This window comes from Cupressus sempervirens, chromosome 2 (assembly GCF_028749045.1).
Source record: "Cupressus sempervirens isolate cs-2001-9-10 chromosome 2, ASM2874904v1, whole genome shotgun sequence".
Classification (NCBI taxonomy): domain Eukaryota; kingdom Viridiplantae; phylum Streptophyta; class Pinopsida; order Cupressales; family Cupressaceae; genus Cupressus; species Cupressus sempervirens.
In genome coordinates this window covers 393,458,115-393,484,112 of record NC_143119.1, presented here as the reverse complement: position 1 = coordinate 393,484,112, position 25,998 = coordinate 393,458,115, and the positions used below count along the sequence as shown (strand labels likewise).

General features: G+C 35.9%; 1 protein-coding gene across 3 annotated transcripts in view; it reads left to right on the top strand.

Moving 5' to 3' along the window:
- LOC149572790 (protein DETOXIFICATION 16-like) overlaps nt 1-25,028 on the top strand; it is a 71,454-nt gene extending 46,426 nt beyond the window's left edge. For 2 of the 3 annotated variants that reach the window (XR_016359977.1, XM_089813862.1), the window contains 3 exons: nt 19,945-20,031; nt 20,355-20,418; nt 20,632-20,821. Coding sequence is in view for 1 of the 3 variants with exons in the window: in XM_089813862.1 (XP_089669988.1) it covers nt 19,945-20,031; nt 20,355-20,418; nt 20,632-20,636 (156 nt within the window). In the remaining 2 variants the exon portion in view is untranslated. Of the gene's footprint in view, nt 1-19,944; nt 20,032-20,354; nt 20,419-20,631; nt 20,822-24,886 lie in introns of those variants that run through there. The other variant, XR_016359976.1, reaches the window with a different exon arrangement.
- Nucleotides 25,029-25,998: the final 970 nt, after the last annotated feature.

The window sequence follows — 25,998 nt, the reverse complement described above, 5'->3', positions numbered from 1 at the left end:
GTGTTAATATAGGATGAATAGGTTATTGCTTATGAATCTAGGAAACTGAAATACGATGAACATAATTACGCACCTGATGATTTTGAATTAGCAACTATTATGCATGCCTTGCAAATGTAGAGACATTACTTAATCAAGAAACCTTTTGAACTTAGATCCGATCATCACGGTTTAAAGTATATCTTCACCCAACCAAATCTAAATGCTAGACAAAGGAAGTCGTTGGAATTTTAAGCACATTACGAGTTTGACATAAGCTATATTAAAGGCAAGGAAAATAAGGTGGCAGATACTCTAAGTTAGAGAAGACACATCCCTGCAATAGCTACTGTAAACTTGATGTTAAGGGATCAGATTTTACAACACTTAGCACATGATGAGTTCTATGCAAAAATTAGTCTATCTCTTATTAAGGATCCACAAGATTCCAAGTATTCAGAGTTTAGTTTAGAAGAGGATGTATTTTTAAGATATCACAATAGGATCTATGTACCCAACGACCATGAACTCCGAAAATTGATTTTAGGAGAATTCCATTCAACCCCATATCCAGGACACCCGGAGTAACAAAAATGCTATCTGATATAAAACCCCTATATTTTTGGAAATGGATGAAAAGGGAGATAATAGAGTTTGTTGCAAGTTGTTTGGAATGCTAGAGAGTAAAAGTAGAACATCGGTACCCAGTAGGTTTGTTACACCCTAATGAGGTACTCGAGTGGAAATGGTAGGTAATATCCATGGATTTCATACAAGGATTACCTATGACGTGAAATCGACACAATACCATTTTGGTCGTGGTTGATAGATTGACAAAGGTTGCTCATTTTATACTAGGGAATTTAACTGATGGAGCACCAGAGATTGCTCATAAATTCATGAAAGAAATTTTCAGATTACATGAAATTCTAGAGAAAATTATTTCAAATAGGGATGTTAGGATAACTTCTAGATTTTGGCAAACATTATTTTCAGCTTTGAGTACTAAATTAAACATTAGTTTAGTTTATCATCCTGAGACAGATGGTCAAATGGAAAGGGTGAATCAGGTATTAGAAGATCTTCTGAGAGTATACTGTATGGACCGATAGTACCAATGGGAGACATACTTACACTTGGTAGAATTTGCATATAACAACTCCATCAGTCCACCATTAAGATGGCTCCCTTTGAGGCCTTGTATGGTTGTAAATGTAGAACTCCGGTGAGTTGGAATCGGTTGGAAGATAGAATCATTGTTGGACCTGAAATGCTTCAAGAAATGGAAGAGCAGGTAATCTAGATTCATCAAAGATTAAAGGAAGCTAACGATAGACAAAAAAGTTATGTTGATGCTAGAAGAACACCCAAAGAATTTTCAATAGGGGAGAAGGTATTATTAAGAGTTAAAACTCAGAAGAGTACCATCAAGTTTGGTAAGAATGCTAAATTAGCTCCGAGATATGTGGGACCCTTTGAAATACTGGAAGTTGTAAACCCAATAGCTTACAAAATTGCTTTACCACCAGCCCTTGCCAGGATGCATGACGTCTTCTATGTGTCATATCTTAAAAAGTACATTACCATGATCATATGATCGATTGGAAATTATTGCAGGTGCGAGAACCAAGGGTGGTAGAGGTAAGACCACTTCGAATACTCGAGGTGCGTAAGCTACGCTTACGAAATTGGGAGGTGATTCAGTGCAAGGTCCAGTGGGACTAGTATGCTGAGGATAATGCCACTTGGGAGGATTATCATGAAAATTTTAAAAAATACCCCCATCTTTTCTCTAGAACTGGAAACTGAATATTTCTTTTCTTCCGTATAAAGTTATAAGCTGATCAAGTATTGCTTAAGTTTTGTTGTTAGGTTCATCGAGGACGATGAAAAATCTAAGGGGGAGGGTATGTTACATCCCAAATTTTGCCCTAATTTTTAATTTGGTCATAACTATTGGTTTAACGAATTATTTCTTTCCCTGATCATGTGAAATGAGTTAGTTATTTATATACATTGTACCAACCGTTAACAAATTATTTCTTTTTATAATCATGTGAAATGAGTTAGTTATTTATAGACATTGATGAAATGATCAGTAACCTATAACTGATATTAGATCAGTTGTTTGATTTGAATTAACGATCAATATATTTTTGAATTCATGTTTTGGCGAGAATGTTTTGCTTGGGTGATTGCAAGAGAAGACTGAAGAGAGGGGAAGCATTGCTAAACGGGATCATCGAAATGGGATGGTCGTTTGGTTTAGTCATTAGGATCAACAAGTATGACCTAAGACTCCCTTAGAAAGGATACAAAGAGTTGTCCACAGGTTACATTATGGGACCGCATGAGCTTTTAGGGAAACAATATAATAAAAACATAAAATAATCTAAACTAAAATATAATTCATACCTTTAGAAATTTATTATTAAATTTTCTTATTTTATCATTATAATAAACACTTAGATACGAACACATAAATATAAGAATGAAATAGCACCAATAAATTATAATAATATAATCTAATGATGTCACCTCATCAATATGCTTATGTGAACGTATATAAGAGTATATTATAATAATAAAATAACTTTAAAACTCTTCAACTCCTTTCCCTCTTTATTTCTCTCCTTTTCAAATTCGAATTTATGATGTATTCGAATGGTCTTCTTGATAACTGATGGTAGCCAAGGAGTCTCGGCCAACCATTAAAGAATGCCATGAATCGATTTGGAGATCAATGCTTTCTCCACTCTTTCTTTCTCTCTTTTTCTTTTTGCTATGAAATATTCCAGGCTGAGTTTGGATGTTCTTGGTAGAATAAGCATCCAGTATTTCATACTCCCAATTTCCCATTTTTCCTTAACTCTACCGGCGATAGGAACTCTGAGAAAAGTATCATACATCGGGTGAACAGGAGTTCCAGCCGCGGGAGGAAGAGCCATATTCATATCGCAGGTCATGTGTCTTGTTCTATTTTATTACCTCTACTAAGTCTAAGCTTGATTGTAGACAAATTTCCCTCTTTAAATGCTGAATGGTATATCAAGGAAGCAATGCTGTTCATAGTTCGATTTCACTGATTATAATGTCTGTTGCTAGACCGTATAAATAATAGGCTAAGATTAAATGTGTTTTCAAGAACATAACTCTCTTCAAATTCATATCCAACCATAGTCGGCTTTACAGGCAGTTTGAGATAATTTTTGGTACCTTGCTGTTAATTCCCTGTATTACATTTAGATCCTTTCAAATCCTTATCAAGTATCAACATTTATGACTTCAAATGGTAGCTGTAGAAAGGTTGATTGAAATGCATGAATCAACATCAATGCACATGTTATCACAATTTTCAAACACATTCAGAGTACTTGTAACACCAAGGAATTCACTGGCAAGATGCCATAGAATTGGTGAAGAGGTGTAAATAATATTAGAATGTCCATAATCTTATGAACACCGAGGAATTTGCCGGCAAAGAAGCCATGGAATGGTGAACAGGTGTATATAATAACAAGGTGATCATAATCTTTCAGACACCTAGGATTCACCTGGGCATAGAAGCCATGGAAGGGTGAAGAGGTGGAATTAATCGGCAAGAATCAACAATGGAATCAGATTTGAATAATGAATAATTAATAGCTCATGCATGTCCCGGTAGTAAAATCTGTTGTCAAGTCGAGTGGTGGAGATCGGGTTCACGAACCCAACTGAAATCCTTGGCCAAGGTAGTTTTAGGCATATGTGATAATCTTAAGATCTTTTGTTGGTTCGCAGACATCAGTTATATAGGTATAACTGATTAGGCACTCAACCACCTGGTATCTCGGATGGTTGGACTAAATAACATCCCAAGCCCGATTTCGAGGTAGGGAGGGCTATTCTAATAAGTTAGGATGTGTGGGGATAAGTATGGTCCAAGGTTGGGAGGTTAAGTCTATGTCAATACTTCTCCTCTCACCAATGCTGGGGCTTAAACAACAAGATAAAGGGATTCTTTTGTTATTGTTGTATGTGTCTTTTACACTTTTATTTTTAACCCTTAGAAGAATAATTAGATTGTTTAGTTTTCTAGATAAAGTAAATATTGACATTTACATTTAATAAATATTTCAGTTGATATAATTTAGTTAAGAAACTTAGTCGTTACTTTATTTTCAACTGAATATGATATCACTTAGAAATGGTTAAATTATTAGCAATGTATTTGTGTATTTTTATTTATTCCTTTTGATCTCGATATATGAGATGAATGTGAAACATAGATTAGAAATAGTTACTTTTATCATAGTTATATTAAGTTAATGGAAGTCATTGTCATGTGAAATAGAATCAGTTACTAATTAAAACAGATTATTAGGAGATTAAAATTGGTTATGAAAATTCATTTGTTACAGTAGCCAACAAAGATGAGTGGTCGACTCTTCCTCTCCATGACTTTCCGTTGAGCATCTGGAATAAATTTCCAAGCCTCACTACCAAAAATGTGGAAAGTAGAAACATTTGTCTTGGCATGAGTCCAAGCCTCCTCAGGAGTCCTGTGTCGCAATGCCTTGTGAGGCATCCAATTTTGAATATAATTGGCACAATTGGTAGCCTCAGCCCAAAATGAATAACTCATAGCTCGAGACTGTATCATACAATTGGCCATCTCCTGTAATGTCTTGTTCTTTCTTTCTACAACCCCATTCTGCTGAGGGGTATCGGGAACTATGAACTGATGTTATAAACCATGCTTAGTGCAAAAATCTTTGAAAGATTGATTCACATATTCCCCCCATTGTTAGTGCGTATACACCTAATAGATAGACCAGACTGCTTCTCCACAAATGTCTTAAAGATTCGAAATGAATCAAAGACATCAGACTTGTACTTCAAAAAGTACACCCATGTGCGTCTAGAGAACTCATCTATGAAGGTAAGCACATATCAAGCACCTGGAAAATATGGAGTGGGGAATGACATAAGATCACTATGTATTAACTCTAATGGTGCCTTAGCACGTGCGGATCTACCTGCTGGAAATGGATCTCTGTGATGTTTGCCAAGTGCACAACCTTGACAAATATTGTCAGTACAAGAGATCTGAGGTAGCCCAATCACTAGCTCCTGTGTACTCATTTAGTGTAGATATCTGTAGTTGACATGGCCAAAATGCTCATGCCAAAGCTTGCTCACTGTGTCTGCAGGAGCAATGAGACAAACACCTGTAGAATCAGAGCTCTTAAAGCCATCAACCTAATATAAGTGAGATTGAAGATCAACACTCCTAGTAGCAACAACCAGATCAGGATCATGGAGGTCTCGAATAACCACATCATGTGGTGAGAACTAAACTGTCTTACTAGAGCCAGAATGACAAATTTGAAAGATAGATAGGAGGTTCATAGAAATGGCTAGAACCAAGAGACCATCCTGTAGTGAACCACCCTCAAAAAAGATAGTTCCTAAAATTGTGACTGAAATTTGTGTAGAATCACCAACTGCAATCTGTGTAGTAACACTCTGAGCAATTGAGGTAACCAAATTAGGTGACTGTGTCATATGGTGTGAAGCACCCGAATCAAGAATCCAAGTATTTGTAGAAGACAATGCTCGTGCAGAATGAGCATATCCTTTCCCTAAAGGAGGAGGTGGTGGCTTCAGAGAAGCAATACTATCTTGCTGCATGGCCTCCTCTAAAGCCTCAAGACGTTTCCAACACCTGGAAACTGGATGTCCTTCCTTGCGACAAAAACTACGAGGATCACTTGGTACTTCATAGTCTTGGAGGAAGACTCACCAGACTAAAAAGATTTACCCTTCGAAGAGGGTTTCTGAGCATCTGATTTAGGAGTAGGCTTGGGGGAACTCTCATTGCCTATTGAATCTGTCTTGGGCTTCGATTTTTGCTTTGGCTTCCCTATAGATGTTTGAGCAACCAATGCCTGTGTCTTTGAACCGGTGATAGTATCCAACTATGTAAGCTTGGACTGCTCTCTAGTCAATTGATCACAAAAGACCTCAAAAGTTTGCACGATAAATCTGGGACCTAAGGCATCCATAGTAGAATGGAAAGTAGAAGAGAAAATCTGGAAGTTTCCTCGAAGCTTTGATAGAATCAGATAGATGCACTCCTTATTTGTCTTCTCTTTCCTGCATCCCTGTAACAAAGTACTTTGTTGTTTGAACCTCACAAGAAATTTCTCAATAGAGGGGAAAGCATTAGGTACAAGAGAAGTAAGCTCTGCCTCAATATGAAGTCTGAACTCGTTGATGGTACCAAACAAGTCGTTGAGCTTGTCCCACATTTCTTGAGGAGTGGAACACTCATCAAGATGAAACTATAATCTGTTTGAAACACTCAAAGAAATTAGACCCATGGCTTTATCCATCTTATTCATGTGCTGCAAAGTCTGATATTGACTTTGAAATGCTAGCTGCACTGTATCTAAACAAGACCACAAACCCTTTGAACGGAGCATCCACTGCATATGAGACTTCTATTTGTGATAGTTGTGTGGGTTTAGAAGTACTAGACAAGAAGAGGTCTCAGCCATTGTTTTAAGAAGAGGTTTTGAAGTTTTTTGATATACTACTATTATAACAAAAAATAATGAAAAAACACCCCCCACATTTCAAAAAACCGAACCCCAACTTGCAGAAGGAATGCGTATACAGTAATAGAGCAAAACGACTTTAGTTGTGTATCAAAAATACCTAGTATAAAATATTGGTGAAATGATAGAGAATTTGGAAAGTGCTTGAGAAGAGCTTTCTGATGCTTTTTCCAGATTGAAAAACGGAGCTATAACAAGCAAGTTATGCCCCCAGAAGAGTGAAGACATCGTTTGACTTAAACCAAAAAAATAGGCACTAAACTGAAAAAAATTTCAAAAAATACATATACCATCATCTATGTCTTTGAATCAGCTTTCCGGCGCTTCTTTCGGATTGAAAAAATACCCCTGTATGCCCAAGGTAGAGCGAAAAGACTGCCAGGGCCTTCATAAGGCTTGAATTTAAAAAAAAAAAAAAAAAAAAAAAACCTGACCGGAGCTCAAGCGGTGGTCGAGCTGTTACATCCCAATTTCTGACCTAATTTAAAATATAGCCATTGAGGTTCACATGAAGTCAGTTGACAATTAATTTGGTTATAATCCTGTGAAATGGTAAGATGGTTAGTTGTTATAATTTCAAAATGAAGATAACAAGTTAGTTGATCATTTGTCATGAATTCATGGAATTGAGAAGATGGTTAACCGTTGTGATTAGTTATCATTAAATAATTTATTATGATAATATAATTTAACTACGGAGAATTTCTTTGCAGAAAACACGTCAAAGGGGTGGAAGCATTGTCAGAAAAGAATTAGGCACAAGAGCATCACCATCATTGGGCAGATGGGTTGAGAACCTAGCGACTTGAAACAGTGTACATCTGTGGGACCCGCATGAGCTATTTAAATAAATAAATTGAGAAATATAAAATAATTGAGTTAAAATATAATACATACCTTTAGAGATTGTTTATTAATTTTTATCTTATCATTATAATAAACACTTACATACGAACACATAAATATAAAAATGAAATGGCACCAATAAATTATAATAATATAATCTAGTGATGTCACCTCATCAATCGACTTATGTGAACGTATATAAGAATGTATTAAAATAATAAAATAAAGTCTATAACTCTTCAACTCCTTAATTCTTTTCCCTCTTTATTTCTCTTATTTCCAAATTGAATTAATGTTTGAATTCGAATGGATTCTTTCTTTGAAACCGATGGGAGCCAGCGAGACCTATTCTTTCATTCACCGTCTACCTTTTTAGAAGATCGGCCTTCCTTTAACTTGAGCCGTGTATGAAGTTTGACATTTATTTATTTTATGCTCGATGGCCTTAACGTTGAGTCTTGTTCTTGAAATGATTTTTCCGCATATCTCAACTCAACTTTTTACTGCATTTCTTATTTCATCAGCCTTCCATTTCTACGGCGTTCATTGCTTTTTTAACATTTTCGGCATTGAATCCACATAAACTCATGAGCCGAAGTTCCTTCCATTTACTTCCAGTCTATGCATCCATTTTGCAATGGTTGTTCTGCTGTAAGAACTCAGACTTTGGAGTAAGTATGCATTGATACGTCGACAACAAAAGAGTAGAAGATTCCAATTCGAAATTTCAGGGAACTCAAGCATATCCAGTGATTACATCAGGTCATGTATGACATTTCCATATTTTATTTACCTTCCAAAGTAGCCAATCAGGCATCTAAGTTATTTATCATTTCACAATTAATATGAGATGCTACTTATTCAATGGGCACCCTTATTATCAGTCCTTTTTCCTTAAACTTTCGTAATAAATTAGATACAATCCTCTTATGGAAGCGTTTTTCCAAATGCATTGAAGTCTAGAATGAAGTATACTATTCAAGGATACTTTCCAAATAGTCTCAAGAACCTAATCTTCTGGTCACAGTTGTGATAAGCACAACGAATCTACGCATAGAACGGATTGCAGCAAGTTTCAATATTTATCATGATGATATCTTGTTTGAAATTACAGATTGAACTTCTTCAAATTAGCCTTGTTCATGACAGGTGATAACCAAGTAACCACAGTATGGATCCATAAATCATTTTGCCACTGGATAATAGAATCACTTCTGAAATCTTTAAGAGAACATAATCATGTAATCATAGATTGTGAAATGTTGGATGCATGTAATCTTCTTGTATAATTGACAGAACCGGTTGTTTTGAGAATTCCGAACACTTGGGACTCACCCAGCTGTGTAGCCAAGGAAATGGGTGATGAGGTGAGAGAGAAATCTGCAATAACATGAAACAATAATTAGTTATGACATCAATGTTTATCATTTTTTTAATATGAATTATTTAATAGCTTATGCATGATCCTGTTAATGTAACTCCTACTGTCAAGTCGGGTGGTGTAGATACCAGGATTGCTTGGTAGATGACAGATGTTCCAAGTCCAAATTCTAGATAGGGAGGGACTTTCTCGTTAGAGATTGTGTGGGGAATAAGTTAAGGTCCAAGGTTGGTTGGTTAAGCCCTTGACAATGTTTCACCTCTCCCCAAGTTGTCGGACGTACAACAAACAAAGTAAGCTATACATTCAATTGTTGTCAAAAATAGGTATTGTTACTTTTATGACGTACATGCAAGATGAAGGTAAGAATAATTGAGTTATATCATTGTTATAGTTATTTTACATTTAGATGCAAGAGAGATTTATCTGATAAATTGATATATCAAACTTTCATTTATGTGAATAATAAACATGAGCATAACTTCTAATCTTGAGTTATTGTCACAGTTAAGCAATTGGAAGGAAAGGAATGATATAGTGGTATTTGATGCCCTAAATGATCCCATGGTAATTGAAGCCCCAAGTGATACTGTGGTATTTGAAGCCTTAAATGATCCAATGGTAATCGATGCCCTAATTAATACATTGGTATGCGATGCCCTAATTTTATATAGTGGTATTTAATGGTAATCAACATTTGATTTTGATAGAGTGGTACTGAATGGAAGTTATTATATGATATTGTTATAGTAGTATTTGTGGACTAATTTGGGTGATTGTAGAAACATCCCTACAATGATTTATTGATTCAAATTCCATGGTATGTGGATTTTAATTTCTATAGTAAATTCATTGATGATGTTTTAAGTTCTTAGTTAAGAAATTTTGTTTAATTGTTTTTAACGGTAAATCTCTTTCACATGAATATGACTGATATAACTGTCTTCCTATGAAATTGAAGTAATAACTAAATTTCTCAAGTATATTACTTGTTATTTAGGACCGGCAAATCGGGTTGTTACACGAGCGGTGCGGCCTTTGGTGGTGGCTCTCGGGTGGTACTTTGGTTGAGCATGGGATGAGCGGAGGTACAGTGGTGGTGAGGCAGCGGTGGGATGGCAGTGTGGTAGTGGTTGCTGAGCTATGGAGGCAATTGTAGTTAGTGTAATTGTGGTAATCAAAAAGCTGCAAATTTGCAAATTTTTTTTGCAATTTTAATGATTTTTATTGCCTCAAATTGCGTGTAGAGGCCGTACGGCCCTGTTATGCAAAATGTTTTTGCCTCACTAGTCCATGTTGTCTAAAATTGATAAATTTTATATGAAAATGGGGGTTTCAATGCCTTTTGAATCCAACCGTGAGGTTTGTTTGGCCTCAATGTGCTCTGAAAATTAGAGACCTCTTAATTTTTGCATAAAATACCTAAAAAATGCCAAATCTATTCTGTCAAACCCTTGTTCTTTTTTTTTTCTAGATACTGAATAAGCTACAATAGATCCGACTCTGATACCGTGTAGGATTTGATAATGAACAAATCCACAGATCCCTGGGTATCTTGCATGCAAATAACTTGTTACAAGTAAGAAAGGCAGAGAGAGAAGGGTTTGCTTAATAAACAAGAAGATTGTATTTACTTGTGCAAAATAGAATAAATAAATTTACAATTGATCAATCCATATGGAGACCGAAAACCTAAAAGGGAAACCCTAAGAGGTAAATAACATTTAATAATTACTAATTAATTATTAAATAGAAATGCAAGGTGCATAAAGTGAAATCTTAAGAAGGGAGTAAAGGTAATTTAATAAATGAAATGAAATTAACCTTTTACTCTAACAAACACTAGTCAATCCCACTCATCCTCTTTATCTTCATCCAATCCATGTACCTTTTATTACGATATTAGATAGTTTCGATTTACTCTCTCTTCCGTCTTTTTCTAACGATCACTCTTTTTGTAATGTTTCCGTAAACTCTTCTGTTCGTTATGGAAACTTTCTTTTTTACTCTTAAAGAAAGTTTCTATTTCCTCTCTCTTGTTCATTATAGAAGCATTCTCTTGTATCTTGTATACATAGATCTTTTATGATCTCTATTTAATAACACATTCATTATTTTACCATAATATTGTATAAGAGCGAATTCCTGGCCTCTTCGAAAAAATTTAATTTCTTTTTTGAAATTTTTAGTTAAAAATTCTCAAAATATTTGCCCAAGTGTGTTTAAAATTTGCATCTTATGCAAAATCCCAAGTCAATAAGATAATATTTTTTCCTCAAGATTATGGGCATCTTCCTTCTGTTGTAGAAGTGTCTATGACTTCTGGTTGTGTTTTTCTTGTTTCTTATCAACGACTTAGGTGTTTTTTGGTCTTCTGCAACCTCTTTTATTCACCCACGGTCTCTTTTTCTGCAAAATGCGCAAATTTCATTGCCATATTTAGTGTTTTTCTGCTACGTTTTTTCTCAAATGTGATGCTTCTTTGACCTTTCTTGTGATTTTTATGTTCATCTTCTGCCTTCTTCAGCTAACACAACCCCATGAACGAATTAAAATCTGCCTTTTTTTTTAAATCCGCCATCTATTAAAGAAATTTGCAAATTTTTTAAAGTTTTTTAATCCAACAAAGTTTTTTTTGAAAACCCTTGATTCCTATGTTAGATTAACAAAAATATTGCATATTCCTAGTGGACTTTTGCAAATCTCAACTAGTTTAGTCTCTCTTTTTTCTGGGTTTCCATGCCTCAATTTTGAGCTAGCCTAATTAAAAACTAACAACAGATTCTATCTGGGTTTTTTTAATCTCTTCTAGGTGTCCTTTCATTTTTTTTGGGTCTTCTGTCAATCTACCTCAAAGTTCATGCCATTTTTGATGTTTAAGTTTTTTTGCATCAAAAAATGTGTCATGGCATCTCTCACCAATATTCTCTTGGAAGGCAGTCAACGATACAACAGAAAGAACTGCAACACCTGGAAGCAGAGAATGATGACGATCTTTGAGCACCATTGCCTTGAGGTGCTTGTTTTAGGTATTGAGACTCGTCCTACTATAGTCGATGCTACTCGAGAAGTTTGATGAGAGTAATCGTGAAGCGGTTATGCTTATTAAGCATTCAGTTATTGATGATCAATTGCCTCAAGTACCGTCTGGGAAGACAACTGCAAAGATCTGGACAACACTAAAGGATCTCCATGAGACATCAGATAAAAGAAGAGCCTTCTTTCTGAAGAATTGTTTATTCTCTATTATTATGGATGAGCACATGTCCTTACATGAACATCTTCTAAAGATTAAGGAGATCAGAGATCGGCTTGAAGCCATTGGTCGTACAATGGAGGAAGTGGACATGGTGGTCATTACTCTGAAAAGCCTACCATCGTCCTATGAGCACTTTATTGAGACGCTCAACACTACTGCAACTAATGTTGACTTGGAGTTCTCAAATCTGTGCACCAAACTTTTGCAGCAGGATCTTTGGAAATGACAGTTTGGTAGTATTACTCCTCCGTCCTCCCTTGAACAAGCGTTTTCAGCCCAATCCTTTCACAAGGATAAAGGCCCATCTCATTCATCAGCTCCGTCTTAGGATAGCTCCAAGAAGAAGACCATTCAGTACAATTACTGCCACAAATTTGGTCATGTGCTTCAAGATTGTAGGACTCGCATTGCTTTTGATCAATGGAAGCATGGGGGATTGCAACCACAAGCCAACATTCAATCCCCAAGCCAACATTGTAGAACATGCAGACCTCTTTTATCAAGTCGAGGCTGCCTTTTACGCTTTTTGAGGACATGCAAATTTTTGTTTCTTGAAGATAGATTGACCATTAAGGGAGGGTATTATGATATTAGATAGTTTTTATTTACTCTTTCTTCTGTTTTTTTCTAATGGTCACTCTTTTTGTAATGTTTCCATAAAATCCTTCTGTTCGTTACAGAAACTTTCTTTTTCACTCTACAAGAATGTTTCTATTTCCTCTCCTGTCCCTTATAGAAACATTCTCTTGTATCTTATATATATATCATTTATGATCTTTGTTTAATAACACATTCATTATTTTACCATAATACCTTTGCTCTTTGAAACTCTTGGAAGATCACATTCTTTGATCCACTAACAATGTTACCGATTCTTCAAGCTATCTAATATTTCCCTTTTCTAATAATTCCAACCATTAGCTATTATAACTTTTCCCTCTAAACACAACTGTTGTTCGTAAAGTGATTATTTATCCTCACCGTTCTTTTTCATCTTATCACAACTCTTCAATGCCTTCTCTTTAGATTTCTTTTTCTTTACCTTCTCATTATTCCATGCCTCGTACCCCTCCAACATGAACCATAACTCCTCCTACTCAAACTCTAATTTTCACAACTCTTTTTCCTGTCATTGGTTTGATCATGCTTCTGCCTTTGTCTGATTCTTTTCTTCCAGTTTGGGTATCCTCTTTCTTACATTATGATAAAACTCCATCAACCATAACAATATCTGCCCACTAGGCCAATAAAATTCTTCTCACAAAGTCTTCTAGAACTCTAGCTACTAATGCATTGTAAATATGTAATTTCCGCAATCCACTTTGTTTGTATTTCATCCATGACAATAGTCTTCCCCACACAGACCTGCCTAGAAATAAGATGCTCTTCCACAAGGTAGAAGGTAACAGACCATATCAATGGTCCTCCATTGCTTGGCCAACTTTACACGTCAAACCAATTATCACACCTCTTTCTATTTTAAGCTCCTAGCAAAATTGTTTTTCCTTCATTAACATATAAATAGATGACAACATTCAGGCATTCCCATATAGCAGCAACATTACAAGATGAAAGGGATTATATCTTCCCACACAGTCAATAGCATTCAGAGGTTCTCTCCCACTACATCTAACTTCCTCTGCACATGGTTCTTGTTTACAGACAGATTTCCTCATCAACCCAGACTCTCTACTTATTTGGAGTCTAGATTTCTAAGATAGAGATCTTCTTTCTTCTTCAGTTCACAAATCTCTCCCTAAAAACACCTCCTTGCAGCTTAAAATAAAATCATTCAACCATACCTTGAAACAAAATTCTTCGCACATTATTGGTTGTTGTCTTGTTCCACTTTCCCTCGTACTGGTCTTCTCTTTCCTCTTATGCACATCCCTTTTCTCTTCCTTCGTCCTTTTCTTATTTCTTCATGTTCACAGTTCCTTCCACTATTTGTTGCCTCTCTTTCTATTCTCAAACCACTCTCTATCAAAATCTCCTATTTTGTCTCTTCTTAGGGCTTGGTGAGATTCAACGAAGGTGGTGAGATTTTCTGCCTTTGACCATTAAAAAGACCATCTCTCTCCTTTGCTCAGTTGATTAGCATAAGGCTTGGAGATAGCTGTAAAATGCATTCCCTCCCTCTGTGAAATCCTTGCTGTGCATGTGTATTGGGATTCTCTGACTTGCCTGTGCCTAGAGCATCTATGCAAGATTGTTGAACATTGTTGAGGATGACTGGCAATGCCTTTTTCAGCTTGGTTCACATTGGATTTACTACATCTCCACTGCCAAAGAACAGTTGAAAACAGAACTTAAGAGGGTAAAGATCTCTGATTGCTCTGATACCAACTAATGCAGCACCAACACTAAAACTGCCACATAAGAAAATAATGACAGTAGACAATATATAGTAGCAAATCTTATATTTATAGTTTAGAAAAAGATATAGATAGATGAGGGCTCCCATCTCAAAAAAATATGTCTCACAGAAAATTCGTTCTCCTAAACTTCCATTCTAAATCATTGCATACCTTCCACTTTTATTTTCACCTCCATTTGGCTTATTCACACATTCCAGTTCAATACTATTTTTTTGAAAATAGCATCCACATTACTGTTCTCTCCAAAAGTCCGAGCGGTTAAAAAAATCAGTTCTTAATTTTCTTTTAGCAAATACAATTCTACGTGCCTCCTGATTTTGAGGATTTGGTGTGTCCTGCCTCCTAATTCTGAGGAGTTGGTTTGTTTCATTGTCAAGTGGCAAAATCATTCTCAGTAGTAGCCTGAAAATATACCTGTTATAGAGAATGCTGTGAAGCATTCACACCCAAAGATGGAAATATTAGTCCATTTATTTCAAAGTTGTTCATTCAAAATGAAATGCTAGAAATTAGAAATGCTTAAAAATCAACCAGTGTACTGTCCAAAAAAGTAAACCTAAAATTGTGCTCATTTTGGGACCATTTTGAGCCTACTGTAGTGTATGTTTCTTGTGGTAGGACTTCATATTGCACTTACATGCATATCTAATTCAAATATTGGTCTTCCTCCTCCTTCAATCTTGTTTGAACTCGTGGCTGGCTCTAACTTTTATGCATGATTTTCCATTTTTCATCCTATTACATAATTCATTTTCCACCTAGAACCTATGCATTCATTGTCGGATTACAAGATTGATCTCCTGGCAAACTTTGATTTCTATCCTGACTTCTTATTACACTCCCCAACATCCTGGGAGATTTCAAGGCAGATTTACTATTGATCGCCAATTCTTACATTACACCTAGTTGTAACTTGTAAGCATAAAGCTAAATTCATATTATATTTCCTTAGTTATTAATCCTAGTTCTTGTACAGGTTTCGATTTCGAATCCAATTCCGGTTTGGGTACACAAGTTTGGCAAAAAGAAAAATTCCTTGGGTTTTGGTTTGGCATATATATATATATATATATATATATGTCATTACATAATGAGAATTCAAAAGTACAAGCCATATTTTATATTTAATATTCTAAGTTACCATATTTGCTAGTCAAGCCTGGAATTGAAAGTCGATTCGGTTGCCGTTAGTATGTAGTTCAAAGTCGATCCAAATTTGCTTTTTTTTAAAGTCATTTGCTGCAAAATTGCTTCGCAAGCCCTTGGTTGAATGTTTGGCAAATTTGGGGAATTTCACGTGATAGTGATGTTGTTTTTGTCTTCTATTAAAGATTGTTAATATTGTTTTTTTGTCTTTAATGAAACCTAAAAGTCACGAAGATAAGCCATTCTATTCTCGAATACATGACATCCTCTTTTCTACGGGAAAAACACAAGCATCAAATACACGGCGAAAACGCAGGCATCCAAGGACAATATATAGGCACTCAGACAAAAATAAAGGCCACAGGTAATACACAACCACTCCAAAAATGTGGGCTAGAGGCAATACATGAGCCACAAGCAATACACAACCACTCCAAAAATGTGGGCCATAGTCAATACACAGGGATTCCAAAATTATGTTTTTTGAGCAGCAACTGTAAGGTCTTCTGGTGTTATGCAGAGCCAATGGGTAGCTACAAGTAAGTTTTTTACCTTTTTTATTTAATATTTTATTTGCTTATAATGATTCTTTTACGTTTTTTAACAAAATGAAATGTTTGAATATGCATATTCATCCATAATTTGTGACTGATATTTTTTTTTGTATTTTTTACAAAACTAAATGATTTTCTTAGTTTTATTTTCTTTTTTCATTTTTGTTTTGTTTCATTGTTTGTTGTTTGTAGATTCTACTTTCCAGCAATGGATTCAAGTTCTTCTAGCACCGGTAACCCTTGCTTCAAAATAGACACGCGCTCTCCATTACGACAATTTGTGAAAATGGTTTGACCAATGCCAAGTGGAGAAGGTTATGGGCGGATTTGCAGCCACTACAAAGAGGAATCTAGTACCTTTTATAGTAGAGTGAAAGCATATTTGTGCTTTATTCCTCAAAAAGGCATTAAATTTTGTACAGGGAAGCCAAGATTTGATGGAGTGCTACCTAAAACCCTCCTTCCAAGCTGCATTGTGAAAAATACATCTAAGAACGAAAGCAAGCAAACAAAGCTGCTAGGAGGTAAAATTCTCATCCGTTGCAAAATGCTAGGAAGAAAGGAAAAACATCGTCTATTGCTTCAACGACCACTCCCAATGAACGAATCACATAGGGCCATCCATTCTTGCGTTCTTCTCAAGAACCAATTGCAATTAAGAGAGAATAGTGCCCTTGGAAACATCATTTCAAAATGAAGCTAGAGACATTGTTGATCAAGCGATAGCAAGATGCGTCTCTGCAAATAAATTCTCATTTAATATTGTTCGCTCGTCTTGTTGGCAAAAAATGGTGAGAGCAATTAATGAGGCTCTAAAGGGGTTTAATATAGAGCATAGTAATGAGAATTGCGACGATTCATGTGATTCATGCGATTCGGCGATTCGATTCAAGCCAAATGATATTTTTTGAATCGGTGAATCGAATCAGCAATAAAGGGTTTATGAAATAAGTTACTCAGTAATTTTCAAGGGTATTTTTAATTTGTCGATTCGTGGCCAATTTGATTCCGATATGGCCGATTTGCGATTCGATTTGTCCTTGATTCTCGTTACCTTGGCTATAGAGGCTTCCATGCAGCCCATCAAAGATTGATGGATGGAAACAGGTGTGATAATAGTATCTGATGGATAGAACGATGTGAGAAATTTTCTTTTGGTGAATGTTATTGTAGTGTCTACAAGTTTTGAAAGCTATGGATTGTGAAGGAGAGGTGGAGGGTGGTCCTCATTGCAAACTGTCTTGTCCAAGCCATTGAGCAAGTTGACCCACAAAATGTTGCTTAGTTAGTAACTGACAATGCCAAGAATTGTAAGGCTGCCAGCATATTGGTTGAGGAGTGCTTCAAACACAGTTTTTGGACACCTTGTGTTGTGCACTCACTCAACCTAATGCTACAAAAAAATGGCACTAAGATTGAGTGGATTAAAAAAATGTATAAAGAGTCATAGGAGATCCAAATGTTTGTCATGAACCACCATATGACGCAAGCCATATTTAGACAATTCTCAAAATTGGAGCTCTTGAAGGTAAGTTCAATTGTTTAAAATCTAAACATGTTTGAGAAATATAGTCACTTTAGTTTAGTAAACTTTCTATGCTTTTAAATTTTAATTTTAAACTTGATTTTACTTTGATATTGTTTGGATCTTGAAATAGGTTGTTGAGACCCACTTTGCCTCCAACACTATTGTTTTGAGACGCCTTGTCAAGATTAAAGAGGCATTCTCTAGAATGGTAATTAGTGCTAATTGGAGAATATGGAGGCAATCCAATAATGCAAAGACAACTACCATTAAGGCATTGACTCTTGGTGGGATTGCACTGAGTACCTTCTGAAGTCAATCGAGCTTATATTGAGCATGGGCCTTGCTTGGGTGAGGTATATGATGGCATTGACTCCATGATTGAGGATAATAGAAATATCATAAATGAGAGAGAGAAAGATCTTAATTGGAAGTTCTTGAAGGAGCTACAAGTAATCATGGTAGAGAGATGGAACAAGATGACTACCCCTTTGCATCTATTTGCCTTTGCATTGAGCCCAAGGTTCTATAGCCAATCAGTCCTCAAGGGGAGTACCACTAGATTTGCCCAATATAGCGATCCTAAAGTGGCTCATGGTACAAGGCAGCCCTTTGAAGACTCTTTCCCAAGCACCTACGACCTGCAATGAGGTCTAAATTTATGAGTTTTGTGAGCACCGATGATTGTGATCTTGAAGCTCTTGAAGACAAGAATAATGCAGATGCTCATAAATTGTGGTACTTCTACGGACAAATGTACTAGTGCTTGCAATCCATTGCCATCAAAATTTCTTATTTAATCTTAAGATTCTAATTTCTAAATTCTTGTTGATGAATATCAAAACTTTTAACTAGTTGATTTCAAAATTGTAAATCTTGACAGTTTGCTAGTTCATCATCATTAGACAGGAACTAGAGCACATACTTGTTCATCCACTCAATAAAACTCAACTAACTAAACTCGAAAAAGGCAGATAACTTGGTCTTTGCACATTCAAACTTGAGGCTCACAACACACAAAGAGAATCCTTACAAACAAGGGGAGGCAAAGCATTGGGATGTTGAATCCGAGTCTGCAGAGTTGGAAGCCCACTTTGATGCACTTGCAATTGATGATGGTTATTGTGAGATATTTAGAGATGTTGAAGCTGATCCTAAGGCTGGGCCTGAGGCTGCTAGTGGCAGTATTTGTGCTTCTAATTTGCAAAATGCCAACATAATGATGATGATTAGTTTGATGATTTTTGATGATTTTGATCACACAACTGTTTGATAATGTTGACATTATTGTTTTTGAACATAAGCATTGATATGGTGGTGCATTTTGACATTTTGTTATGTTATTTGAATTAAATCATTAATATGTGGTGGTGTATTTTGCTAAGTTCATTTAATATTAGCATAGTGGTGTATGAACTATGAATGTATTTGCTGAAGCATAGTTTTACATAAATATAATTTTAAAAAAAAACTTGTACGGACTAACCCAAAATGAACCTGAACCTAGCACAAATTTGTTTTGAGCGAATGTCAAACCGGAATCTCGAACCTGCACCTGAACCGGAATCCAAAATTAGTTAATATACATTTTCAACTTCATTATGATCAAAGGCATCAAAGTCAGCATTTGGTTCAGCTTCATTTGAACCACACTCCATGGTACTCACATTAACTATGTCCATGTCATGTGCAAGAGCTGCCTCTTGTTCATCTATAGAGTCATAGACCTGGGCAAGTTGTGCAACTGTGACATCTAAATCAGCATTCTTGGCAAGTTGTGCAAGTTGTACAAGGAGAAATGATTTGGGTAGAGGACAGTGTGATTCGTACACAGGTTCTGCCTTGGCACCCAGGTTCCTCCCATAAGAGTCCAGGTCAGACCTAGAAGAGAACCAGACTGGAACCAAGCTCCAACTGGAACCAGAACTGGAGCCTGGCCTCAAACAGGGAAGCCAGTAACTCAGTATATTTTATTATCTAGAGTTCATTGCTACATAGTTGTAGACTATGCTACACAAAAACTATTGCCATCAGAAGCTTGCCTTTTCTCTAATATGACATATAAAATCATAAATCAATTGCCAAAGAAATAAATATGGAAGAGATTTTTCAAATGTTTCCTATATCATATTTTTCCTAGCAAAAGTAACGAAAGCACATATTCTGTATAGGTTGCAGGCAAAATTCTGCTATTTACAAATTTGAAGTTTTAACATTATTCCTTTTTAAACATTTTAAATGTTGCTTATGCCAAAATTTTTATGGACATTTCAGGGACTTTGGCTCGGAATTATCTGCGGTGGTTTTGTGCAAACAATTCTACTATTCCTTGTGACATCATGTACAGACTGGGAACAAGAAGTAAGTTACTCCAATGAGAATAGAAGACATGAATTGTGTTAATTTTTTGATCTGCATCAATGAGGGTGTATATGAGTGAGATGGTACTACTTGGATGTGAAATATGGATGACACACAAGAATGAATATTAATGGCATATAGCAGCCTATAATGAATTATATTCATAATTTAATGTAAGATAATTTTCAATTTCATTTTGAGGTTGAAGTTTATCCACATGATTTAACCATTTTGATCTGATGCACATTAGGTCCACATTTACATGGCATCTAGACCAATAAATTTGTTTGCTCTCACATGAACGTTGGCTGTCTTATGGTCAGGCAAGAAATGCAAAAGAAAGAGTAAATACATCAGTGTTACACGTGGTTACTGGTGATAATGAAGGTATGCTTTTTTATTCTGCTTTTTTTGAGAAGGCTTCTATTTAGGAAATTTCTTTCAAATTAAGAATGAAAAACTTTGTGAGATCAAAGACATGGTGAAAAGCATTTAAAGAAAAATGCATTCATGTTTCTGTGCTGGTCAAATACTACAAATTTAATTTGCTGTATTGTCATAGAATGTTATTAATTTACTACTATGTTGGTCATCAAACAGGATGATAAATGTTATCGCCCTCGATGCCGACAAGTTTTGTAGTCGATTTTCAAAGTCTTGGAACACAAGGTTGAATGTTGCTTCCTTGAACTTGAGAATGTGCTGAAGCACTTCAGCTGTAATTCATACAATGCCATTGTGAACGAGAAATTTTCTTAAATTTATATAATATGTTCGAGATCTGGGAAAAGTGGCTTTCATTTTTGGAAAGAGTGGTTACTTGCATGTGAATGGAAATCACTTATGTTGGAAATTCTGATCAAATTCAAATCAATGTTCACACAATTAAGAGAGAAAATTGTAAGAGACAACAAATAATGAGATTTTCATTAATTCCTTCAAATGTGCAATCTTCAATCCATTAAACATATGACTCCAGCAAAATACCTAAGTTACCGATTCGGATGCGGATTCCGAAGCGGATTTCGGAAGTGGATACGGGATGCGGGGATTTTTTTTTTTGGATGCGGATGCGGGAGGAAACGTGTGTGTGTGTGTGTGTGTGTGTGTGTGTATATATTGACATATGCAATGAAATGCAAGAAATATACAAAAACAAATCATTTGATAAAGCATAATATGACTATGAATCTATGATACTTAACAGTTAATTGAACCCTTAAACAAAATTCAAGATATTTCAAAATTCATATGATATTCATATATCAATATCAATATGTGCTTGTCCAACATTAGCGTTTAGTCTTGACTCTTAAACAATAAGTTCAAATAGGTCATGTTCAAGATTCCAACAAAATAAAATTTAAAAACATGGTAAATGATTGAAGTCTGAAGATTCAATCAATCAGAGTCTGGCTCTGAATCATAGGGATTTGCAAGAAAATTCACATTCTCATTGTCATCTCCAACTGCTGAAAGATCATTTGAACCAAGCATGGTTCCACTTATGCTAGATGCACCACGTGCCACACTAACATCATCACCGTCTCCAACTGTAACAAGATCATGAAGTGTTACATCCAAATCTGCACACTCAGGGGCTACATCCCAAAGCTTTGTTGCCCCTTCCTTGTAATGATCATTCTTACGTGACAAAAGACACAAGTTGGTGTGGACAAAGACCAAGTCCTTAACTTTCTTAGAGCCTAACCGGTTGCGCTTCACCGAATGGATAAAGGAGTATGTACTCCAATTCCTTTCAGCAGCAGAAGAACTAGCAACCTATATAGTTGTCACAAAACATACAAATGAAAAGAAAATAAATTTTATAAAATGTGTGAAACACTAAATTCTACAATGCAAGTGTAAACATAAAATTTTAAAACAAATTTACAAAACAAAATAAAAAACTTACTTGTGATAGGACTTTGATTGCAAGAGGTTGTAGATGCTTGAAAGGTTGACCATACATGTACCACCATGTGATAGCTCCCATTCTATTTTGGTCCTTTAGTGCAAATGGAGAATGCTTTAACCCCGAAGCAAACAACCCAAATTCTTCCCTCACTTTTTCATGCATTTCTTCCAGTGGGAAGAGTCTTGTAAGGGCTTTGTGACACCCCTCAGCAACCTCCTCATCCGCAAATGGTGCAACTCTACTCGGCATACCAACTATCTCCTCACTATAGTACCTAGGAGATAAGGCATATGCAAGGAGGTGCAATGGGGTAGTCATCTTATTCCAACGATGGTTGATAATTGCTTGCACTTGTTTGCATAAGGCTTCACATTGTGTGGGGTCACTCTCATGTGCTTGTATAGAATGTTTTACCTTCTCAACCATGGTGTCCATGCCATCATACACATCCCCTAAGCAAGGTGTATTTGTATCAGCAAAACAGAGCATGGTCATGATGGGCTTGGTGAAATCCAATACATATGCCACACGAGCCCACCAACTCTCATTCAAGATCAAATTCCTGATCCTTTGTGCTCTTTCTGAATTTGAGATCTTCCATACACCCCATTGATGACCGATGACCATTTGACTTAATGAATCTTTTACCTTGAGGAGTCGTCTCATAACGATTGTATGAGATGCAAAACGGGTCCTAGCAACCTAAGCAAGTTAACAATATGTCAATTGACAATATAATTATAAATTTTAATTTTGAACTAAATTACAAAATCATGAAACTTAGTAATTTAAAAAAATTAATTTACCTTCAGCAACTCCAATTTGGAGTATGTTCTAAAAATGGATTGTGACATGTGGTGGTTGGTCACAAACATCTGTATGTCCTCCCCCTCTTCATATATTTTCTTCACCCAATCTACTTTAGTGCCAATCTTTTGCATGATCAAGTTAAGGGAGTGAACAGTGCACGGAGTCCAAAAAATATGGTCATACCGACTCTCAACTAAAGCACCCGCACCCTTGCAATTTTTGGCATTGTCAGTGACCACCTGTACCACATTCTCACTACCCACCATCTCAATGGCCTCAATGAGAATTCTAGAAATGAATTCCGAATCCTTCACTTGCCCTTCACAATCAATGGCCTTCAAAAACATTGCCCCTTTGGGGGAAATTGCAATCACATTAATCAGTGGTTGGTTTCTTGTATCCTTCCAACCATCTGACACAATAGTTAGACCCGAAGTTTTTCAAGATTTTTTGATTGGTTGAAGGTCTCTCTCTATATGTGCCCTCTCTTGTTGCAATAAAGTTGTACGCACCTTTTCATAGCCCGGGCTTGTGTAGTCAGCTGGTGATTCTTTGATTGCTGCCACCATTTCCTTCCAATATGGTGATCTCACCAAGTTGAAAGAAAGCCCATTCGCATAGAGGCAACGTGCAATAGCTTCATCAGCGCGGTCTCTTGCCCCCATTTTAAATGCGGTGTCCAATGGGCCTCTTTTACGGGTTGAAATTTCCACTTCTTCCTCATCCTCTTCTGGCACAGGTACCTGCAAGAATGGGTGTTGGGAGGATGCCATTGGTTCAGTGTGTGTCTTTGGCTTGCTCTTTGAGGAAGGACCTTGATAGTAGCTTTTTTTTGATCTATTGATCAATGCATCAACAGCTTCTTGTTCTCTTACAAATGGAAGTATTTTCGCACTAGTCATCCCAGTACCATCTTTGCCTTTGCACATTCCAAATCCTTTGCCAGCAGGGCCCATAAAATGAAGCTTCACTCGAGAATATGAGCTATTGAAAAGTTTTCCTTTGTTACTTTGACAATAATTGCACTTCAAATAGTATGAGCCACCTCCTGAAACCTGTGATATCCGTGTTGTATGTCTCCACAAAGGAGAACCTACATCAATTTTGAAATTATCAGTCCCTTCCCCTCCTTGGCCCCCCACTGAACTTTGACTAGCACTACCACCGGTATCCATTCTTGCCTAGTTTTTTGCAACCTATTTTATAAGAAAATAAATAAATTTTAAATAGTTCCTAACAACGATGAACATCAATGATCATGCATACAAGTGGAAAGAAGTGAGAAAAACTACTAAAATAGATACCCAAAGTTGCTTCTACATATCTTTCAAAAAAAAAAAAATTGAAAAAAAAGTTTAAAAAAATCCTCAAGAACTTAAAAAAATCATCAAAAACTAAAAAAAATTCATCTAAATACTCAAGAAAAGGATTGATCACTTATCTTGAATGGTTTAAACTTCTTTGAGAAAGCTATCTCTCCCTCTTCGATCGATCCTCTTCGAAAATGCTAAACTTAGCTTCACAATGAAGGAGTGGCTGTAGGTGCAAACAAAACTCTAAAATGACTCTTGCGAATGCTTCTATGTTGTCTTCTAGGGTCGTTTTAGGGTTTTATTGTGAAAAAATGCTTTAAAAAATGCTTTTAATCACATGTTGTTTCATAGTTTTAAGTTAAAATATACTTTATTTTATTGGTTTTCTGCCTAACTCCCGTGGATGCGTTTGGATGCTCTCGGATTCCTTGCGGGTGTTGCTCGAAAGCCACCCGCAGGCTTCCCACATCCGTCCGTATCGGATGCGGAAGCCAGGCACTAGGGCCACGAATCAGTATCAGAGCAAAATACCTATAAACTAATGTATATTTACTATTGTCTAATGAATACAAAAAGCAAAAGTTTTAGAACATTTGTGAATCAATCATGAATGCCCTTTATAGAAACAAGGAGCAAAAACAAGCCTTCGGTTGATCACTGCTTGTCAAATAAATGATAAAATCTCATAGAATATTCCCAAAGGCATATTTTTAAAACCATAACCATAAAGAAAATCAACCCTCTACAAATGACCCTACTTGGAAAACAATGCTGACAAGTTTTGTAGTCGATTTTCAAGGTCTTGGAACACAAGGTTGAATTGTGGCTTCCTTGAACTTGAGAATGTGCTGAAGCACTTCAGCTGTAATTCATGCAATGCCATTGTGAACGAGAAATTTTCTTAAATTTATATAATACGTTCGAGATCTGGAAAAAGTGGCTTTCATTTTTGGAAAGAGTGGTTATTTGCATGTGAATCGAAATCACTTATGTTGGAAATTATGATCAAATTCAAATCAATGTTCACACAATTAAGAGAGAAAATTGTAAGAGACAACACATAATGAGATTTTCATTAATTCCTTCAAATGTGCAATCTTCAATCCATTAAACGTATGACTCCAACAAAATACCTATAAACTAATGTATATTTACTATTGTCTAATGAATACAAAACACAAAAGTTTTAGAATCTTTGTGAATCAATCATGAATGCCCTTTATAGAAACAAGGAGCAAAAACAAGCCTTTGGTTGATCACTGCTTGTCAAATAAATGATAAAATCCCATAAAATATTCCCAAAGGCATATTTTTAAAACCATAACCATAAAGAAAATCAACTTTCTACAAATGACCCTACTTAGAAAACAATGTTGGCCACGATGAAGGACACATGCATAATAGACAAATAGTGGAGTTGATGAGGCCAAATATTGGTACTGTGACTTGAAAAAAGAATACGATTGAAGATTTTGCCTAGCTAAATGAGCATAACTTGCAACCATTGTGTAAAATTTCTAAATCAACCACAAACAACCCATGACCTATGACCTGACATATGCTTGATCACTAAAAAACACTTTATCCTTGTTCTTCTTCTTTCTTCTCTAGGTCCACATCTTCCATTTGGTAGTACTTCTCATCCCAATTGTGCATTGTAAATCCTATGGCTCATTAAAATTCTTTGATAACTTTGATCCTGCCTAGAGATTTTTTACACTTGTTATCCATTGTTGATCTTACATCTATATTAAACTTTGTATAAGATGTATGTATTTAGATCAATTTGTCTATTTCATTGTAATACATGGCCTCAATGAGATAATCCTTGCTTCCTATCTTTTGAACAACAATATGTACGATTCCCTCATATTCTGCCTTCCATTCATTAAAAGCCTATATCTCTAAACTCTCCTTTTGCAAGAT